This window comes from Centropristis striata, chromosome 22 (assembly GCF_030273125.1).
Source record: "Centropristis striata isolate RG_2023a ecotype Rhode Island chromosome 22, C.striata_1.0, whole genome shotgun sequence".
NCBI lineage: Eukaryota > Metazoa > Chordata > Actinopteri > Perciformes > Serranidae > Centropristis > Centropristis striata.
In genome coordinates, this window is record NC_081538.1 from 9,666,348 (window position 1) to 9,686,737 (window position 20,390).

A 20,390-nucleotide genomic window follows, 5' to 3' on the forward strand; every position below is an offset into this window, starting at 1 on the left:
CCTCAAATTTACTACCCTCTTGTGACCCTCATGGCCAAAAAGGCCACGCACACTAAAACTGCTATAAAATCACCATACATCAATATTTTTTCAGTTTTGTTTTCCTAAATCTCTTAAACAACTTCAGACTTGTTCAAAACTACCAAACATTAAACAACAACAATAATAATAATAATAATAATAATAATAATAATAATAATAATAATAATAATAATAATGATAATAATAATAATAATAATAATAATAATAATTCTAGCCTTATATGCCAGTTTATAAATTTGAAGTTTTCATAATTTCTTCCAAAAAAACACAAAAATTGAATTATTTTCCATATAATAAATAGTAGGGAGCTGGGATTTTGGTGGTGATTAGAATCTTGGATATGTCAAAGATTAGCAACAAAATTGATTTGATTGCATTAGTATTTTTTATGTAGTGCCAGATAGTCCCTCTGGTGAACCTCGTGGTCAAAAAAGGCCATGCACACAAGAGGGTAGTAAATGCACCAATGGAGTATAAAATAAATGTAATGGTTAATGACAATGGATTTCCAAAATGTTACTAAAAAGAAAAGTTCCTGCAAAAATTCATGCCTCAAGCTGTAACACAGCCAAAATGATCAACAAATGAAAGGAAAAAGAAGAGAAAAATGGCCTAAAATGCCTGAGTAGGGCATAAGGGTTAACACTATTGTTAAATTATTCCTAAACAATCGTTTGCTATAATTTACTCACACAACAGAGCTGAAATGTTACGTCTTAAACATGAAATTAATACTTAATATTAATAAATATTAAATATGACACAAGTGCCATGCAGTCAATTAGCAAAGCTGTTGATCTGCTGCACTTTCTGCAAGAAGGCAAAAAGTGCATCTCCATTTTTATTTTTTTTTACTGTAAAATCCCCTGCACTATCCAAAATGGAATCAAGCATCATATCAATAAAAAATGCAATATTATGATTCCAGATCTCTCTGTCTTTTATCCTGAGCCCTTTTTTTTCATGTGTGTGAGATTGGACAAACATTTCCAGGGAAATGATCACGGCAGATGATGAACCAACCACATCATTGCGTTCATCATTTCAAGCTACAGAGGTGACATTTACACCATGACAGGAAATGTGATGGGCCATCAATCTCCCATGCATATACATGTGCACACACTCACACATGCTATGAATAACTGTGATGTACTCAGCTGTCGGCCATATTTGACGCAGGCCGCACATTAGTGTGCAGCTGCAGAAAACTTGATCACCTTGAGTAAATCAGCGATGTACTGTTTCCCATCTATTCCAAAGGCCTCCATCTATTTTCTTCTGGAGAGTAAAACAGATGCTAATGAAATGAAACCATTTGAGCAGCTCACCGAAAACACTACAAATCCATTATAGAAATAAAATGGAAAATACATTACTGGAGATTCATCACCTGTTATATAAAAAATGTGAGTTATCATTTTGTAAACTAAAACTGAGGTTTCCTCCCAAGATGATTTGGTTTTTATGATTCGTTTTAAATGTTGGGTAATAAATCACGTTGATGGGGTAGTAGCCATTGTTTTGGGATATTTTATTTTTTAAATAAATGTATCATATTTCTCTGTCAAGCTTAAAGCACATTCCTGCTCTCTGCTGCACACTGCCAGGCCTCTTCTGCTTAGAAACTCCACTGGGAAGGAGATGCAACCATTATTATGACTAACGCTAAGTAACTCTCTGGAAGTTCTGCAGTAATATGATGATGCTCTCAGCCTGATTTGCATTTTACTAAAACGCCACACTCCATGAACCATTGAAGTGAACTTCAAAGATCGTGTTTTCAGAGGTTGTTCCATTTTAGTACTGCAATAATCAATGTTTTTATATTCACAAAGAAAAATATTAATCCATTATTTTTTTCTATTGTGAACTTTTGATCTACGAAGGTTTTGTATGTTTACTTTTATAAAACAAGCAATTCTTCGATGGACCTAATAGGCCTTATCTTTGGCTCCGGTATCCAGTTCTTATAATGCAGGCTAGCAACAAACATCCTACAGTATGTGAATGAAATAGGTCGGAGGGTTTGTTGTTGTAATGTGATTAAGATGTGTTGACAGCTTGTTTCTGCTGTCAAGTGGCTAAAAGATTGATTTCAAGATCAGAGTTTATGTTTATGCTCATTATAACCATACACACATACACAAACTCTCTATTCCTTAACAGTTCACTCATAAAAAAAAACTCTCCTCAAAATACTGGTTAGCCCATTAACTACAGATCTATTTTGTGCATTTTCAAAAGAATACCAACCATTTTTTCCCCCGAATGCTTGAAGAAGACACTTGAAAGAAGGTCCCTGATCAAAAGCTTGCTTCAAAAAATACTTAACAGAGTTGAATATACACATCCTCATGCACCTTGAACAAACGCATATTTGGGGAGCAGTGATCTTTATACAAATCTGTAGATTGATTTCCTTCCTTCCAGGTAGCCATTAGTTTCCATTCATTTCAGCAAATGAACTTGCAGAGATTGGAACTTTCTCCAGGTGGGAAATCAATCACAACAAAGATCTTAATTTAATTTTATCTTTCCATGGTTGCAGGTACTGTTTTCTGTTTCTTCCTGCATTCAATCGCTTGTGGGCAACTGATACACAAGACTTGGTGCTCAGCTGCCAAAACAGAGAGACAAAAAAAAGCTCAAATATAGCTTCAACACACTGGGAAGTAGGTTATAGCTGTGTATCATATGATTATGACTAAATATTCACTGGAACAAATTATCTCAAGCAAATTTTGAGTCTCTGCAAAACAAAGCAAAAATGCAAGGATGAATTGATTACCCTTTTAACGTATTATACAACTGTCAGCGTAACACTCAGATGCGTGATTGTCAAGCATCCACCTTCAGACTCCCTCTCAGCTTCCAGTATGAATAGATAATTACACTGCGTCATTCATCTTTTTGCAGGTTTTGTGATGTGTTTCAGCTCATCCCACGTCCCTAACAGCGTGTGAGTCAGTGTGGTCCAACACTATGCTACCAAGAGCCCAGCTGCCCTTTCTTTCTCTTCCTGGTGTTGATTCAGGCCCTCTTAAGTATTTTAACATATCGAACAGTGACACAAAAGACACAGGAAAATCCATTTGTCATGTCCCTCACAGTACAATTCATTATGGATGGGGTGCTGAACCACTACAAAAGCAGCAATTCCTTTAAAGGGTCAGCTTTTCAGTGTTTTCTGAGAAACCAATTTCAGAACATAATTAATCTTCAGGGAGAGATGTTTTGTGCTTCTTTTTGGTAAAGGTGGAACTCTGTCTTCAATGTTGTGGGAAGTAATTGAGAATGGATGATGTGAACAAAAAAACAAGGACTCTGAAAACTGACCTTTCAGTTAAGGCAAGATAACCTAAGCACTAGGACACTGGCGGAGTAAATAAGACACAAAACTTAACTCAGGTAACATAGATATGAAGATTAAACCTGGACTCTTGTATTTACAGAAAATTGCCAAACTGTCTTGATTCAACAGCAGTTAAAATGTATAAAAGGACATTTAAAATACACAGATATATTACATAAAAGACTGTGAATTTTCTTTTTTTGTGAGACAAACACCCACACACATACACAAGAGTTTATATCCCACTACTAAATTAAAACAACAGTTGAGATTGATATTTTTATGGAGCGCGTCTCTTGCCAGGTATGCCTCTGACTTCCTGGCAGCCAGTAGCACTTTAACTCGACTGTGGGGAAGAAACATCTCTTAAAGTCAAAAGGGAAGGGATAAATAAAAAGTGGAGTCATTGGAAATGCACCCATACAGAAAAACCATCAGATTTATTTTTGGTAAGAATCTGAGTGTGTATGATTTCTGTTTGTTTCTGAATATGTGTGGTCAAAATTATGATCAAAAAGAACAAAAATAAAGCTCTTATTCATGGAGCCTGTTGCAGTTGTGTTGTCCAGATGGTTTAAATATGATTCATAGAAAATATTGATACTGGTAATTTGATAGGTGCATGAAAACTTGGTTTTTATCCCTTCAGTTTAGCAGCATAGCAACACAGGCAGATAAGCAGAAGTTTAAAGCAAGTACATGGCTGGCTAACTTCTGGTTTAACCCTGTGCTAACTTCAATAATCTAATCTTTAATATTTCGAAATGTTAGCGGACTAAGTGAAACAACAGATATTGAAACAAGTCATTTCATAGTTTATTCACTGATTTGCAGCTGTCTCTTCCACGGTGTAAAATAAATAAATAAAAAGGCACATTATGCCCATGGCATCACGTGATGGACCCTGAAGTTGTTATATCTATGTAACGTTATAGTATAACTTTATTGACATGTTGCCGTGGATACGCATTGTTCTGTTTCTCTCAGGATGTCGGCTTGCCTTGTTAGTGACCTGTCAATCAAAGGTAGCCACGCCCCAAATCATATGATTTTTTTATCTTCTATTTCCTCTAAATGGGGCCATTATTTACACTTTTGACATCAGATTGTCTTGAATAAGATTTTTTACTTGCGATTGAGACCATAGTGTTGTCCTGAAAAACATTTTTGAGGTAATAAATCAAGTTTTCTCAAATTTCTCGTTTTGCATTGAAATAAATAGACAGAATTTTTTTGCAGCCAAACTTAGCGCCCCCTGCTGGAATTCTCAGTATAATGCAGCTTATGGCACTTCCTGATTTGCCTCCCTGCTCAGACCCGGAGGTTGCCGCTTAGTTCCGACCCTCTACCATGACCCACAGGAGCTTTTCCTAAATTTGTGCCACGAACATTGGCAGAAGATCAACATGTCGTCATACCTAAACGTAACAATCTAAAGTTTTAAACATTTGGTTAATGTTGTCAAACAGTTAGTAGTTTTGTTAAGTTAAGTCAACAAAACTGCTTTAGTTAAAAATAACTCCTGTCGAATGTGAGATAGTTACGTTCATAATGGAAAACGTGACATAAAACGTACCTAAGTGGACTTCGTGGTTCTTTATACTCTGTATCCTCACTTTCGCCTTGGCTCCCATGAAACTCATCATAATTACTACAATCTCTAGAGGGCGGGGCCTAACAATAAATGTAAATATGTGTCATAATAAGCTGCTGTATAAGCAACATATGGGCTCGAATTTGTTAGGAGGACGTCCAAACAACGTCCTAGTACTGCAGGACATTTCCACAAATATGTCCAGAAACATCTCCCTTTTGGAAAAATGTATAAATCTGCACAATAGCTGCGGTATCATCATATATTTAATTTCCTTGCATAAAAAGTGGGAAAAATTAAAATTTCACTTTGATTTTAAAGTGTTGAAAATCCACTGTTAATTTATTGGTGCATAGTGAACAGAATTGGTCCTTTTCAGTGTAAAAATTAGGCTCGGGGCCTGAGCATTAAGGTGCTGAGCAGCACATTACCATGCAGGACACATAAGTAGGGAAGATTAATGTCACTGTTCCTGGCCTGTTTGACAAACACTCTCATCTCTGGATATTCTCTCATCCTCCCACTGATCAATTACCAACACTGCTGAGAACCAGGCTAAGTGCTGCTGCTGCTGCTGTGTGTAGCTGCCCAGTGTAGAGTGTGAATCTGGAGGACATCTCCGATGGCTTAACACATTAAAAACATCTATCAAGTTGGGTTTTATGCTGGTATTAAGGGCTAAAATGTGCCTTAATTTAGGGAATTAATATAACTTTCAGGAATATACAAACAGATAGTAGCACATTAAGCTGTTTCCTGTTTTCCGTTCTAAATAAGACGCTGTTTCTTTAAGGAACTTGTAATGGCCATGGGGTCAGCCAAATACAACCATAGACATCCGACAGGGTTCGCAAAAACTTGTACGTATACGTGTGTGTGTGTGTGTGTGTGTGTGTGTGTGAGACATGCTGCCAAACAGACAGCAGGATGAAGAGAGAGATTGTGTGATGAGATAGCATGAAGAGTGAGCAGAGGGAAAGTACGCCTATTCATCTCCTGGCTGGGAGCAGGCAGGTACAGAGGTATGGCAGCCTTACAAGGTCAATATTTTACTTTGGCTTGTGCTTGCTAATTAAATTACAGGCAAAGTGCCCCGGGAGAGCATACAGAGAGATATAGACCCTGCGACCCCCCCTCTCCCCCATGCACACACACACACACACACACACATAGCTCTGCAGGCCAAACAGTTTGTAGCATGAGCTGAGATGTTGGCGTGTTTAGTCATCGCAACACGGCTGATTTGAAGCAATTTCAACATGTTTCAGGACATCAGGGGAGTACTGAGGCACGGCAGAGCAGCCGGGTTGGAAGCAGAGATAAGAGTTCTTTTGGTGTGAAATTCTCTGCCTGTCTAGTGAAATGGGGCACGCCCCATGTCAAATATTGATGCCAGATATAGTTAATGACTCTAAGTGAACATATGCTGACTTTTACTTTTACAATAGGATTATTTCTCTTGATTTGTGTCACATTTTTAATCCGTCTCACTGTCAGGGAGCATTCGCTCAGTGATGCAGTGATTTCACTCACTAAGTAAGTACATGGGTGTGGCATCTCCAGACGGTGATCAGACAGCATGAGCAGTACCCAGACACTCCGTATACTGGGGACGATGTCAAATGTTGTCATAAGTCATCATTCCCCAGATGTCTCAGGTCATAAGGGGACGTGCCATTGGCTGCTGGATGCAGGGACGTCCACCAGAGGTTAGTTATCGGATGATAGGCCGTTTGAGAGTTTGAATTCGCCGGACATGTCGCCCACAGAGCATCTTTGGGATGTTTTGGATCTACGTGTCCACGACCGTGTTCCAGTTCCGGATATTGTGATTCAGCTCCGTGTTAACCTGCGGGAAGAACGGAATAACAATCACAGGCCACAATAGAAAACCTGATCAACTCCATGAAGGAGATTAGATGTGTTGCTCTGAGAAATGCAAATGGTGACACACAAGATGTTGAACATTCAATTTCTTCAACCTGACCCCCAGCTTGTTCAAAGGATTGTCACTCCTTTGCAGATGCCAATATTGAGATGTAATGGACGTTGATCTGAAGATTAGTCAATAACAAAAAATATTTTTTCATTTGCTTAATATATTGCGTAACCCTAATGTTAATAAAAAATAAAACATTTGACATGGGGTGTTTATATTTTTGTTCAGTGTACTTTTCTTGTAGCTGTGTTTAACATCTGATCTGACCTTGGCTTACAAGATGCAAAACACAGTAATAGCTAGTATGCATGTCAACGCGTGTTTGTCTTGGGAGGGAATATCAAGCTGCAGACCAGAGCTGTTGATGAGCCTGACTGATGTAAAATAGTCCCCTTTGTTTAAAGCAGGGCCTGAGGGGCAGGGACATGAAGCTCTGACAGCCTGTCAGCCTAATCGTCACTAATAAGAGGGGCAATGTCACATATCCACTCGCTGTAGAATAATTACAGTTCAAATTCAACAACCAGTTTGTATTTTTATCTGATCTGTGAAAGAGAAATCAAAGCAACGGCAGAATTATGCAATTCATTCTGCTGAAATTGAACATTTTCTTTAAGAGAGAGGGAGAAAAAGGATCCAGGAGGTACAAGTGAGAATAAATCAGCTCTCCCATTGGCTGAGCGCAGCAGGAAGTCCAGCTCTGTTGCTGTCATCTGACTCTGACGCAGGCGCTTCCCGAAAGTCAACAGCAAAGGCGGAAAAGCTCCAACATGGCTCCCAAAGTTGAACTTGCAGCGATCGTCTGCCTGATGTTTCTTTCTCTGATCCCCGCGGTGGAGGCTTATGACGCGGGGGACGCTCTGGCGCTGCTGCTGTGCTCCGTCGTCACCATCGTGGGCTGCTGCGCCTTCCTCGGCTGGTACGCGCGGAGGAGGAACGACCAGATGTGAGAGAGGGACTCCTCCGTCCTGTCCTGCTATCATCCACCGCATTAATACCGCTCTGTCTGGGCTTATATGGACCCTCTGGTGCAATGTTTGTGTCGAAGCGACTGATAGGAAACGTGCCTTACTGGAGTTAATGCGTCAGGCGCGACGGGGACCACGTGGATCTGTTGCAGAAGGTGGAGGGAAATATCCAGGAAGTCCCAAAAACAGGAGCTGTCATTTGTTGCACTGCTGAGATTAGAGACCAAACACTGTTTCCTTTCTATGCAAAGACTGCTGCAGTTACTGTATATGATCCTGAGGATGCTTGCATTGCATATTTTGCATAATTTCCATGCTTGGAGTGATCACTGTGATTTTTTTTGTTTCATGTGTATTGTGCAACACAACATGGCCATTGTTATGAGCACAATGTCACGAGTGTGAAAGGAGTGCTGTTGTAGCAGTTCCTGTTTAAACATGTAACAATGGCTCTGAGAATAATAAATTGATTCATCTTTACAACTCCTGGTTCGTATCATATTTCAGTTATCTGCTGCATTAAAAGTGTGTTATATTGCTTGAATGATTTGAAAGTGAGATGGGGATAGTTACACTTATCCTTTGGTATTGATTTTAAACTTATGGGTAAATTGCATTACCTTTTGCTTTTTTCTGCTGCGTACAGTCTTACATCAGCTGTGACAGAAATATTAAATCTTGAGAAAATCATTGGCGGAAAAGTACCCAGATTCTTTCCTTGAGGAAAAGTATAACAGAATAAAAGTACTCTCATTACAAGCTAAAGTGTTGCAGAAGAGCCAGAAATACTATTAGGGAAATATACCAAAAACAAAAGATTATCCCCTGTGACTGATTTATTATTGTATGTGAATTGTAAATACTGTTACAGCAACATGCATGCAGCATTTTACTGTTATTGCTGGTCGAAGCGGAGATGATTTATTTTGATCACTTTATTTATGGTACAGTTTGGTCCACTGGTTTCCAACCTAGGGGTCAAACCTAATTTAAGGGTCACAAGATATGTCTAAGGAGTGGTGTGATTATTATGGGATTGGAATTTTTTTTAACATGATCTTTTTGTGTGAAGGCTTGGATTACTTTACTTATTTGGTCCTCAAATTCTTCTAGAAATTAAATCATCTATTAAGTTTTGAAAATATATACATGTATCAATACATTTTATTGGAATTTATTATGTTCATTATGTAAAATCAGAATATGCAAAGTAGCATTAAATGGAAATACTCAAGCAAAAGTACTTTTAAATTGAAGTTTAGTACAGTACTTGAGTAAATGCACTTAGTTACTGTCCATCATTATAACAAATAGTTTAATAAAGTGTATACTTTTTAAACTAAAGTTTGTTTTTCTCTAAGTGAAACTCATTGTACAGAAAACAATCACAATAAATAAACTTTATTACCTTGTGTAACTGATGATCCCAAGTTATGTTTTCAACCTTGCTGATACATTCACATTTTTACAAGGTCTGTGCCAAAATGAGTGATTGTTCATTAGAGAATATTGGGACCTTCACTATTATTTACCTTTCTCAGGAAATGAATCATTCATTGTGTATCCTCTAGCGGCTATAGTTCAGTGTCAATCTATGTAACAGTCTGCATTTATTATCAATGAGTAGTCTGTGATATTTGGTAAGCTGTGATTGAAAAGGAACCAGCTGCAGAGAAAAAAAAAAATCATTTTTTAATCATAAAAAATAGAAATCTGCACAGTGTTGAAGTTGTAGCACAGCGGCAGCACATTTCTTGCATTGTTTGTATGATCATGAAAAAGTCATACAAAGCGACGTGCACTTGTGTACATGTGGCTGATTGAATCATTGTTCACTTGTTACGCCGCTCATGACATCACGGCTCTCTCCATACATGGCTGAGAAATCAAATCCTATGAATTTATCATGGTGCCGGGCAGAATGAACAACAGTTCGCGAAGTGCTTGTCAATTATGCATGTACAGTACATGGGAAGTCATTCTACCTTGAGGTGAACTAGGCTGCCTGATTTAACCCTTCGCTTTGTACATAATGGACGACATTTCTGCAGAGTGAAACATGTATGAGCGCGACCAAAGAGACAGAGATAATGTGTACAAGTAGGATGCTACAGACTGATACATCTGATCAGGACAGCAAGCCAAAAGGTCCAACAGGGGATAAAACTAGACTGGATTTAGATTCATTCATTCATTCAAAAAATGTATTAATATATATATATATATACATGAAAAATAAATTTTAAAAAATGGTAAAAAGTCTGGGCAGCAAATTTTGCCAAACACTTACCGTCAAATAACAGTAAACAGACTTTTTTTGTACAGATAATTCATTTAAAATAAGGATAATACAGTATATAAGTTATTATGTCTTTTATTTATATACTGTATATATATATATATATATATATATATATATATATATATATATATATATATATATATATATATAGTTTTTTACGAGAATTTATTTATAGTTTTACTGTAGGAAGACAGAAAGTTGCCTTAATTACATTCAGCAATATGCTTTGTGTGTGTGTGTGTGTGTGTGTGTGTGTGTGTGTGCTTTCATTTAATTTTTATATAAATTCCCAGTCATTTATCATTCAGGACCATTAGGCAATTAAACAATAGTTAAAAAAATCTTTAATGTTGAATATATTAATATTAATTTACAAGCCCATTTTATGGTGATTTTTTTGTAATATAAGTAATTGACGTTTTTTATGGCTTTTCGCTTAATGGAGAAAAAACAACAAAAGCACCCAAAAAATATAAAATGTCCAGTTGATTTCTGGAAAACACAATCTATCAATCACAAAGAGGAGAATGATAAAGATGTCTTATTATCTAGTGTGAAACTACCCCTTACACTCTCCGTTACCATGACAAATACTGATTACTGCTGTAACGCGTTACCGGCCAGCAGCAGATGTTACCGAGAGAGAGAGAGAGAGAGAGAGAGAGAGAGACGGAGAGAGAGAGAGGAGGGAGGGAGAGTGAGTGAGAGAGAGAGAGAGAGAGAGGAGGGAGAGGGGGGGCTGCTGCTGCTGCAACAAGAGACAAGACGCGTCTTGGATCACAAATAGGGATGCAGGGCGCATGCGCACTGGGCTCCGTTTACTGTAGGATATTCACCGTGGAGGAAAAAAGGGGGCAGGCAACAAATCAGGCTTTTTAAAAAACAGCAAAAACCGACTCGTGCAATGTAAATAAGCTCCAGGAGGGACACGAAATCGGATTATCAACAGGTAGGGTTCTGATTGATCTTGTGATCGGCTGTCTGTCTAGCCCCCTCTCTCTCTCAGTCTCTCTCTCTCTTTCTCTCTCGCTCGCTCTTTTTTTTTTTTTTTTTTTTTTTTTTTGGCCTTGTCTTGTGTGGTGGCTGCGATTCTGGGCAATTCATAGCGGGGACTTGGAAATTATTCTAGTCTAATGGACGTACGGATCCGCTCCACTGTTTCGCTGCTTTATCCGGATATGAGAGGACGATGGTTTTAACCTGCTGTGTTTTTTTCACTCCAAACTGTCGGATTCGCGAATAGAAAACGACTCGACTGACAATCGGAGGACGCATTTAAACGCGTAAGTAGAGCCGATATTAATTAAATCAGATGTGACCACAGGCTATGTGTCATCTCCCTCAAACAATAAAAACACAGCGATCGAGTCGAACATCCCATAATATTATCACCGGCAGGCTTGTTATTATCACTTCCAACCATCCCCGTTTTCAGTCCTGATAATAACACCCGCGCATTAACAAGACGAATTATGTCGAAATGCGGCTTTAGTGCCAGTATTACACACTATATTCTCTTCGTAATTACTAATATAAAAGATGATCTGGAAAATCGACTGGCTCAATAAACGCCCTAATGAGAACAGTGCTTATTAACGTGAGACCCGTAATCCAGTTAACCTTTAATCAGACAAAAACACGAAGGCTTTATTATGTATGCACCCCTCCGTCGATTTTCCACAATGCACGAAGGCAGTTGGTTGATTCGAGGCATCCACCGCTTCAGAGAGCCGTCCTCTGTTCTGCAGGGTGGAGGGTGTGATCAAGAAGAGCTTATTTTGGACTGCATTTCTCTTAATGTTTCACCGTGCGCTAAAAAAATGTCCCAAAAATCTGTCCAATCGAGCCATTTTTGTGTTTTCTTCTCGAGAGCTAAAATGCGTCTTTTCTTAATGAAGTCTGGTATGTGCTTTATGCCATCTTTTGTTCAGGAGATTCCGAAGCCACTAGAAATAATTCTACTGTAACAGATTAATGTTTTAGTCTAATCAAGCTCCATCACTGTCTGTCTTTCTGTCTATCTGTCTGTCTGTCTGTCTGTCTCTAGACAAAGTATTGAAGCTGGGAGCTCTGCACTGTTCCACTCAAAATGTTAAAATGTTAAATATATAAATAAATGGCAGAGGTAAATTATTGCTTATCACATTTTACATTATGCAAGTGCAGTTGAAAACAATGCAGCTGTTGTATGGGACTGAATGCTGATGGGTGGATAATATTTTTCAGGGATTTTTTTTTAGGTGTGATGAGACAAAGGAACAAAGGATGCCTTAGAGGAGAGGTTGCCTATATGCCTGGAAACCTCTTCAAAGCACACCGCCAAATGGATCTAACGCCTCCCCCTGCCACCTCTAGATCATGATACTTGGCTGAAGCTATTCCGCTATCTTTATGATCCCTCCTCCATCTATGGCGAACTATAGCCATGCAGGGGACCACACCATCTTGCAGAATGTCTCTCCTCTCGCCACGTTCCTCAAACTGACCTCTTTGGGTTTCATCATCGGAGTCGGTGTGGTTGGAAACCTCCTGATCTCCATCCTGCTGGTCAAAGACAAGAGCCTGCACCGGGCGCCCTACTATTTCCTGCTGGACCTGTGCGCCTCTGACATCCTGCGCTCCGCCATCTGCTTCCCCTTTGTCTTCACGTCGGTCAAGAATGGATCAGCCTGGACCTATGGCACGTTGACCTGCAAAGTGATCGCCTTTCTGGGTGTGCTCTCCTGTTTCCACACGGCGTTTATGCTATTCTGTGTCAGCGTCACGCGCTACCTAGCCATCGCACACCACCGTTTCTACACCAAGAGGCTGACCTTCTGGACCTGTCTAGCCGTCATCTGCATGGTGTGGACGTTGTCAGTGGCGATGGCGTTCCCGCCCGTGCTAGACGTAGGGACGTACTCTTTCATCCGGGAGGAGGACCAGTGCACGTTCCAGCACCGTTCGTTCAGGGCGAACGACTCGCTGGGCTTCATGCTCCTGCTGGCGCTCATCCTCCTGGCCACACAGCTGGTTTACCTCAAGCTCATCTTCTTCGTCCACGACCGTCGAAAGATGAAGCCTGTCCAGTTCGTGCCTGCTGTCAGCCAGAACTGGACCTTCCACGGGCCAGGCGCCAGCGGCCAGGCGGCGGCAAACTGGCTGGCCGGATTCGGGCGAGGCCCCACCCCGCCTACCCTGCTGGGCATCCGGCAGAACAGCAACGCAGCGGGCCGCAGGCGTCTACTGGTGTTGGATGAGTTCAAAACAGAGAAGAGGATTAGTAGGATGTTCTACATCATGACGTTTTTCTTCCTGGCGCTGTGGGGGCCCTATCTGGTCGCCTGCTACTGGCGGGTGTTTGCCAGGGGCCCCGTGGTCCCTGGGGGCTACCTGACGGCAGCCGTGTGGATGAGCTTTGCCCAGGCTGGGGTCAATCCTTTCATCTGCATCTTCTCCAACAGGGAGCTCCGGCGCTGCTTCAGCACCACGCTCCTCTACTGCAGAAAATCCAGGTTACCAAGGGAACCCTACTGCGTTATATGAAGGTTTTGCTGTGAGTTTTTTCTCATCTTTGTCTCTATTTCCCTGATTGATCTTGATCTGGGCTCGGGCCCATTGTACAGCGCACTCTCTCTTCTATCTCTCTTCTCTTCATCCTCCAGTTTTTCCTCCTGTTCCTCCTTCTCCTAACCCTTGTTTTCAGAGGTAGAAGGTGGACTGCCAATCACGAGGCCCCGCCGGGGTGATTGAATATAAAAACCTATCAAACATGGAGGCTGAAGGGAATGGGAAGACGCAGGAGGTCTGGATCCCCTCCTGTGTTTATGTTCTAGTAAACAGACGTTGTGGAAGGCCATGCCAATGCAGAGAAGCAAAAAGTTGATAAAAAAAAGAAAAAAGAATTGACAAAACACTAAAAACAAACCCTCTTGCTTTGGATATTTCGAAGATACGTTATTCTGTGAGGTGTGAAATACATAAATATGAAAAGAAAAAGAAAAAGAAAAAACTAAGAAATGATACCTCTCAAGGAATCACTGGAAATGTTTTACATTTTAAGAGTTGCACTAAAAAGAAGATGTAAAGATGCTTTTTTTGGTCAACAGTTACCAGTTGCATTGCAAGGACAACTTTTTTTTGTTTCTTTTTTTTTTCCAAACTAAACAATGAATGCTTTAATTTGCAACAGACTACACAATCGCTGTAAGTAAAGCAAAACTTGGTGACTGTTGGAATACACCATCACAAGAGGATAAAATGGTTTTAATGTAAGTGATATCTTTTTCATTTACCGGGCGGGGGCTTAACGATGGGGATTTACAAATGTGTGGTTTTGAAGTTGCAACTTAAATCTAGAAATTATTTCTTGTAGTTTTACGATCCATATGTCCCTAGTGTCTGGCATTGTTATTTTCTTATCACCTTTTACAAAAAAAGAGGGGGAAAAAAGATGAAATGGTGTTTGGATTTTGAAAAAAAAAGTTGCTTTTAAGAACAAACTTGTGCTTAAAAAAGACATTGAAGAAGTAGTTAAATGTTTCATCATATCCATGTACCTAAACACTATCATATTGTTACAGTATTGCTGATGCCACTCCGGGTGTTCTTGCCTTAATGGTTATGATATTGTCATGTTTCTTGGTTGTTGGGTTATTTTTTTTTATTTCTTTCACTCCTAAAAAGTCGTTTTTTAGATGCAAGGGGAGTTTTTTTCTTTTCTTTTTCACATCAATGTGAAGTGCATGTCCATTTTTAAAAGCTGGTCCACTCCCATGAGCATCACAGGCCATACACTGAGCAGCCCATTTTTATTCTGCAATGGTTTGCTACACCCCACAGAGTGCTCAGAGCACAGGGAGTGAGTGTGTGTGTGTGTGTGTGTGTGTGTGTGTGTGTGTGTGTGTGTGCGCGCGCGTGTCAGTGGATGCATGTGTGTGCGTTTCAGAGTGCGCGTGTGTATGCTGCTGCGTGGATCAGACAACAGTCACTTCAAGACCAGAGCCTTAGTATGAAATCTTGCACAATTTGTAAAAAATGTAAAAGAGAGAAAAAAAAAAAAGACATTTAAGGCACACCGTCTTGTTTCTACTTTCCCTACATTTGCTCTCTACTGATTGTTTTCAATGACTTACTTTTTCTCTTGTGGCCATTTTAATATTTATTATGTATTCTTTTTTGTATATTATAGATAGATTGTGTGTAAGTATGTGAGTCTTTCATTTTGAAGTCCCGAATGTGAGTACAGTTTCAGTTAGGATTGCATTTGCTGAAAGTTAACTGTGTAATCTGTTGCTTTTTGAAAATAAAAAGTTACCATTTTACAACATTTGTTTTTTTATCCCTCTCATTGGGTGGAGATCATACTGTATGGCCACACTAACAGCTGGAAAACATCTGCAAAAAACCCTCACAATTGGTTCAGTTATGGTAATGTTTTGAAATGGTGCAGTCAAGTGATGAATTTGCCAACAATCCTCAACCCCCGCAGGTTGAAAATTTACATTTTTATCTCTAAAATGTCTTTTTCGTAGGACTTCATTACCAAACACTCAAAGAAAATCATCACTGTGTAATTGCTATATATTTTAAAACCACTGCTGAGATGTTATTACACCCATATTTTGTATTTAAGTGATGAATGCTGGTTGGAATTTCTACAAGGGTTTTCTATGTGTCACAAAGTGATAAAATGTTTAAATGTGCCATTTCTGGAATACAATCTTTTCTGTCATTTGAGTCCTTGGGACACCTTGTCAAAACAGAATATATGCTAAACCTTGTCATTGAATGTGAAGTGCGTCTGACGTTTAATGGGAATAATCCCCATGAATATATCCCTGGGCACACTCACCCTTGCAGTTTTTCATTTTGTGTTAAAGGGGAATACCACTGAATTTAGATGTAATATATGCGACTCCCATATGGAATGATGGCAAACCACTCTGGATTAATGAATACCCTTGCATTGAAGCCCTGTAGACACAGATGACATAGTGGTTTGTCCCATTCCCTCATTTTTAAGGTCACATTGAAGAGCAGCTGCATTTGAAATGAATTAGGAATATATGCAAAGGAGAACCATGCAAATATGAACACATGAAGACCCTTTTTTTCTCAAATGCATTCTCATTTTGCAAGAAACTTGCCACCTCGGGATGCCTCAGTAATAAATAATTGTTACCAAATTATATGAAAGCTTTCAAGTATTTATCTGCTTATTCCATGATGAAACAATTAACCTTTTCTTGTTTGTAAAATAGACTGGAATGAAAGCCTTTGTTACAACATTAGAGTTTAAAATTCAGAGTAACAAAGGCTACAAGTTTATTCTTAAATTAAGTGGTATTTCCCTGTAAAAGACTGTGGTTCCAGTATGTTTACAGTGTCTGAAAGCGAATATGTGCATCTGCAAAAATAGAGTGTGAACTGAATAAGAAAAGATTTGTCACAGACAATTTTTCGAGGATTCAGACATTGTAGCGTTTTGCTTTGTGTCACACTGTCCCCCAAAAATTAATCAAACGAAGTAATGGCCTGAGCGTAGGAGCCGGAAAACAAAATATGATGCTGAAACGGCCTGTAAACACTCCAGGTAATTGTATGCAGGTTCTGCTGATGTGGAATATCTATTAAGGATCCATTTTCATTATGTCGTTGCCAATTACTGTTTAATTTTGCACATTGATTATTCCAATATGAACCCAGAAGGCTAAGTCACATGTTGTGAGAGCATCTTTTGAAATTTAACCCTTGTGCATCCTTTTAGGGGATATTTTAGGTTGATTTTAAATTGTGGTGGCTGTGTTAATGTGTATGGCATATATCTTGGGTGTGAGGGTTTGTTTGTTTTTTCTCCTGTAACAAACTCTGTAGATACAGACATCTCTAACCTATAAGGACAAACATGTCCCCATTGAAACCCATTCAATGTTAAAGTCATGCATTGTATTATGTCAGACTTTCAATCTCGAGCTCTGGCCTCAAAATTGTAGTTTTCCTTACTATTTTTAAACCAGATTGAAGCATTTTCTCATGTAAACCCTATGGGGCAAATGCTGCTTCCCTGGTTTCCACAATAGTTATTGCTGCTGTATTATGGAGCACTGCAGTGTTTGATACAAAGCATCAAAATTAATGTTGTTACTAATCATATCCCAGAGTGCGACAAAGTAGGGGGAAAAAAACTGGCATTGGCACATGTAGCTACAGAAAATAACTTAATTTTTATGTATTTTTTCATTAAACAACAACAGTGATATACAATCATGGAAAAAAATATTAGACCACCCTTGTTTTCTTCAATTAATTGTTCATTTTAATGCCTGATTAAAGGATGCACACAGGTTAAAGGAATGTTTAGATAGCAGGTGATGCTCTGGTCTGGTTTTAAATCATGTCTTTGTCTTGGGTCATGGATGCTGTACAATGTCTATGAGATGAATGAGGTGGTTGATGATGAAACGAAAAAAAACAGTAATTCTGTGGGATTGAATGTTTAAACTGGGGCTGAAACTGTGCTACTTGAGACTGGAGCAGGAATTAAGATCTCACTTATGTATATTTTAGCCTCGTTCAGCATATGCAAATCACCAACTGTGTCACTTTTGAGCACTGGCCCATTTCCTCACATGTTCATTTGAGTGCCCCAGTAATTCTGTTTCTCTCCACGTCTGAGGGAAGATGACAGGCAGAGGTGGTCGGCATGAAAGCGGTTCATTCTGGCAGACAAGCTCTCACGCTGAACTCTTTTTCCCTCTGAGGTAGCGAGTCTCCTGAGAAACATCGAGAAACATATTGTTCATAATCAAAGCAATTAGGAAGCTGTAGTCGGCTGTACCATCTGACTGGGATTGGTTCTTTGCACTTGTGTTTAGATCATGGAAGAAAGCAAAAATGGATCATTTTTCTGAAGCAATTATAATGCTTTGCTGGAGATACTTTTCATTTAACGATCAGAAGACTTTTCTATTGGATTTTGGCTGCCAATGAATAACACAACCATCCCTAATTCCATGTCACTCTCCTTGTATCTCAGTGGATTTGCGCTCACAATTTCAGGTTTTTAATGGACTGCCAATGGGCGCTGAAAAAAAGCATCTCACCCTAGCCCTCATTTGCTGTCTATAATTTGAGTAAATACCATCTGTTGACTGAGAAACATTGGCTTTTTTCTAAAAGGGGAAAAAAAGCTCATCTAATGTGAGCCTTTCTGCATTCTTAAGCATTTTCTATTTGTATAATGCACGGCAAACCTTAATTAAAGTGCAGTAAGAGTCCGTGCCGAGAAGCACTCAGATATGAAAAAGCAGCCTTGAATGGAATGGAGTGGACAACTCAATCTTCTGACAAGCTACTCAGGATAAAGGAAGAATTGCTTACTGTGTTGGCATCACCCTACTCTGCATATTTGTCTGATTGTGTGACCGCTGGAGAACGGAGCTGGAAATATAACGGTTCAATATGTTTTGCATAATTCCTCCAGGGCGTTCATTTTGTTTTGTGAAATGACATTTACTTACAATGTGGTTTTTTTCATGGAGTTTTCAGTGGGATTTTTTTGGTCAAATGATTTGCTCTTTGTGTGTAAATGTGTGTGGTTTAGTGACCCTGTAACAGTGTGTGTTTGTCCTCACTCACAGGTCAATCCACTATCAGTGTGTCAGAAACAGGCTGTGAAGCCAAACAGCCTCTTTTTCAGCACACTACACGGTTAACAGTCATCAAAGTGCACTGCTGCAGTAGTTTTCTCTCTAATGGCTTTGCAGCTTTATGGCTAATGTGCCTCAGCAAAGTGATAATGGTCAAATGAATGATGATGCAAGGATCACAAGTGTGACTGTGTGCCTACATGTGTAGGTGTTAGTAAAATATGGCTATTTTTGTCTGTTGTTTTGCTGCTGCTCTCTTTCCACTCATAATCCATTGTTATTATAAATAAATGTCATTTTCCAAAGCTATTAGATATAATATGTCACTAAAACATCTGGGATAATATAAGCAAAACATTTAACAAACAAGCTGGTTCTTTTTTTTTTTTTTTTAAAGGGGATTTTTAATCTGCATGTGCAGAGTCTGAATGTGTGTAAAGCCACTACTGCATTATACTGTCTGATAATACAAGATAATGAAGAATAATATGTCGTTAGGTAAAGATGCAGGAGGAGAGGAGGTCCAATAAAACACAACATAATGATGATTTCTGTTCCCTTGGGGGGTCGGTGCTGGAAAAAAAAATGTTGCTGCATTTATTGTCTGACAAGCTATTACAGGCAGCGTAGGCCTCTGAATACCAATGATCAACGGGATGCCTGATAAAAAAATTTGCAAGTGGATAAAGATTCTTCCTCATAATATCACAATCTTTATGTCTTCATTTCCAACAACCACCCCTCCCAACTCCTGCAGCCCATCATGCAAATGCCTTATATAAAGAATATCCCTGCTTTAAATATTAACTGATTAAATTGCGGATGGAGCTTCAAAGGTTCCGTCCTGCATATTTAAACAGTATTTTTTTCTCTCTCTCCTGTAATGTGAGATTCAGTGGTTGGATCATTTTTCTGGAAGTTTGCTTGGAGCAAATTTTTAAAGCAGGACTTAGTTCTATCTTTGGCATCGCACCTGATGCACGACAAGGTATCTCTGGGCTATAATGACGTTTATTCACATGTTACAGCTGCTTATTTGAATGATGCTATCTTAGTTGCACTGGTAGATTTATTGTACTTGATGATGTATTTGTCATAGAAATCAATGCAGTATGGAATTTGTCAGGCATGATTTGGTATTTGTGTTGCTGAAGAATGAACAAAAATGAACTTTTTTGTCATTGCACTGTTTGGCTTAAAGTCTTGATTAACATTTTTAGAAATATGCTTATTTGTTGTCTTACCAAGAATTACCAAATTGACACCATTTTCATGTCTGTCAGCTGAATATGAAGGAGCAGCTAACTTAGCTTAGCAAAAAAAATGGAAGTATCATAGGGGGAAACATCTAGCCTGGTTCAGACCAAAATCAGAGCCAAAAAATAAAATAGACCCAAAAACCTTTTTGTTTGTTCTAACTATTTTACTTTAGGTTTTGTTTTAGCCGTATGCTAAACACATTTTCAGGAAACTAGAAGATGTTACCTTTCTAACAAAGCTTCATAGATTTATCCTGGCCTTACAGTTCTTCTGATATAAGCTTAAAACAATGTTTGGTCT

General features: G+C 39.1%; 2 protein-coding genes across 4 annotated transcripts; both read left to right on the forward strand.

The window, feature by feature from the left end:
- Positions 1-7,607: 7,607 nt before the first annotated feature.
- LOC131960794 (small integral membrane protein 30-like) lies at positions 7,608-8,381 on the forward strand. Its single transcript, XM_059326066.1, has one exon. The coding sequence runs from the start codon at positions 7,701-7,703 to the stop codon at positions 7,878-7,880; it is 180 nt and encodes a 59-aa protein (XP_059182049.1). The 5' UTR covers positions 7,608-7,700; the 3' UTR covers positions 7,881-8,381.
- Positions 8,382-11,011: 2,630 nt separating this feature from the next.
- gpr85 (G protein-coupled receptor 85) lies at positions 11,012-15,508 on the forward strand. Of its 3 annotated transcripts, none has more exons than XM_059325441.1 (2): positions 11,012-11,149; positions 12,427-15,508. In XM_059325441.1, exon 2 carries the CDS (start codon positions 12,592-12,594, stop codon positions 13,723-13,725), a length of 1,134 nt encoding a protein of 377 aa, XP_059181424.1. In that variant the 5' UTR covers positions 11,012-11,149; positions 12,427-12,591; the 3' UTR covers positions 13,726-15,508. The 3 variants fall into 3 exon arrangements, with proteins under 3 accessions (XP_059181424.1, XP_059181423.1, XP_059181425.1); XM_059325440.1 differs by lacking the exon at positions 11,012-11,149 and adding an exon at positions 11,260-11,483; XM_059325442.1 differs by lacking the exon at positions 11,012-11,149 and adding an exon at positions 11,260-11,483 and having other exon boundaries at positions 12,441-15,508.
- The last annotated feature ends 4,882 nt before the right edge of the window (positions 15,509-20,390 follow it).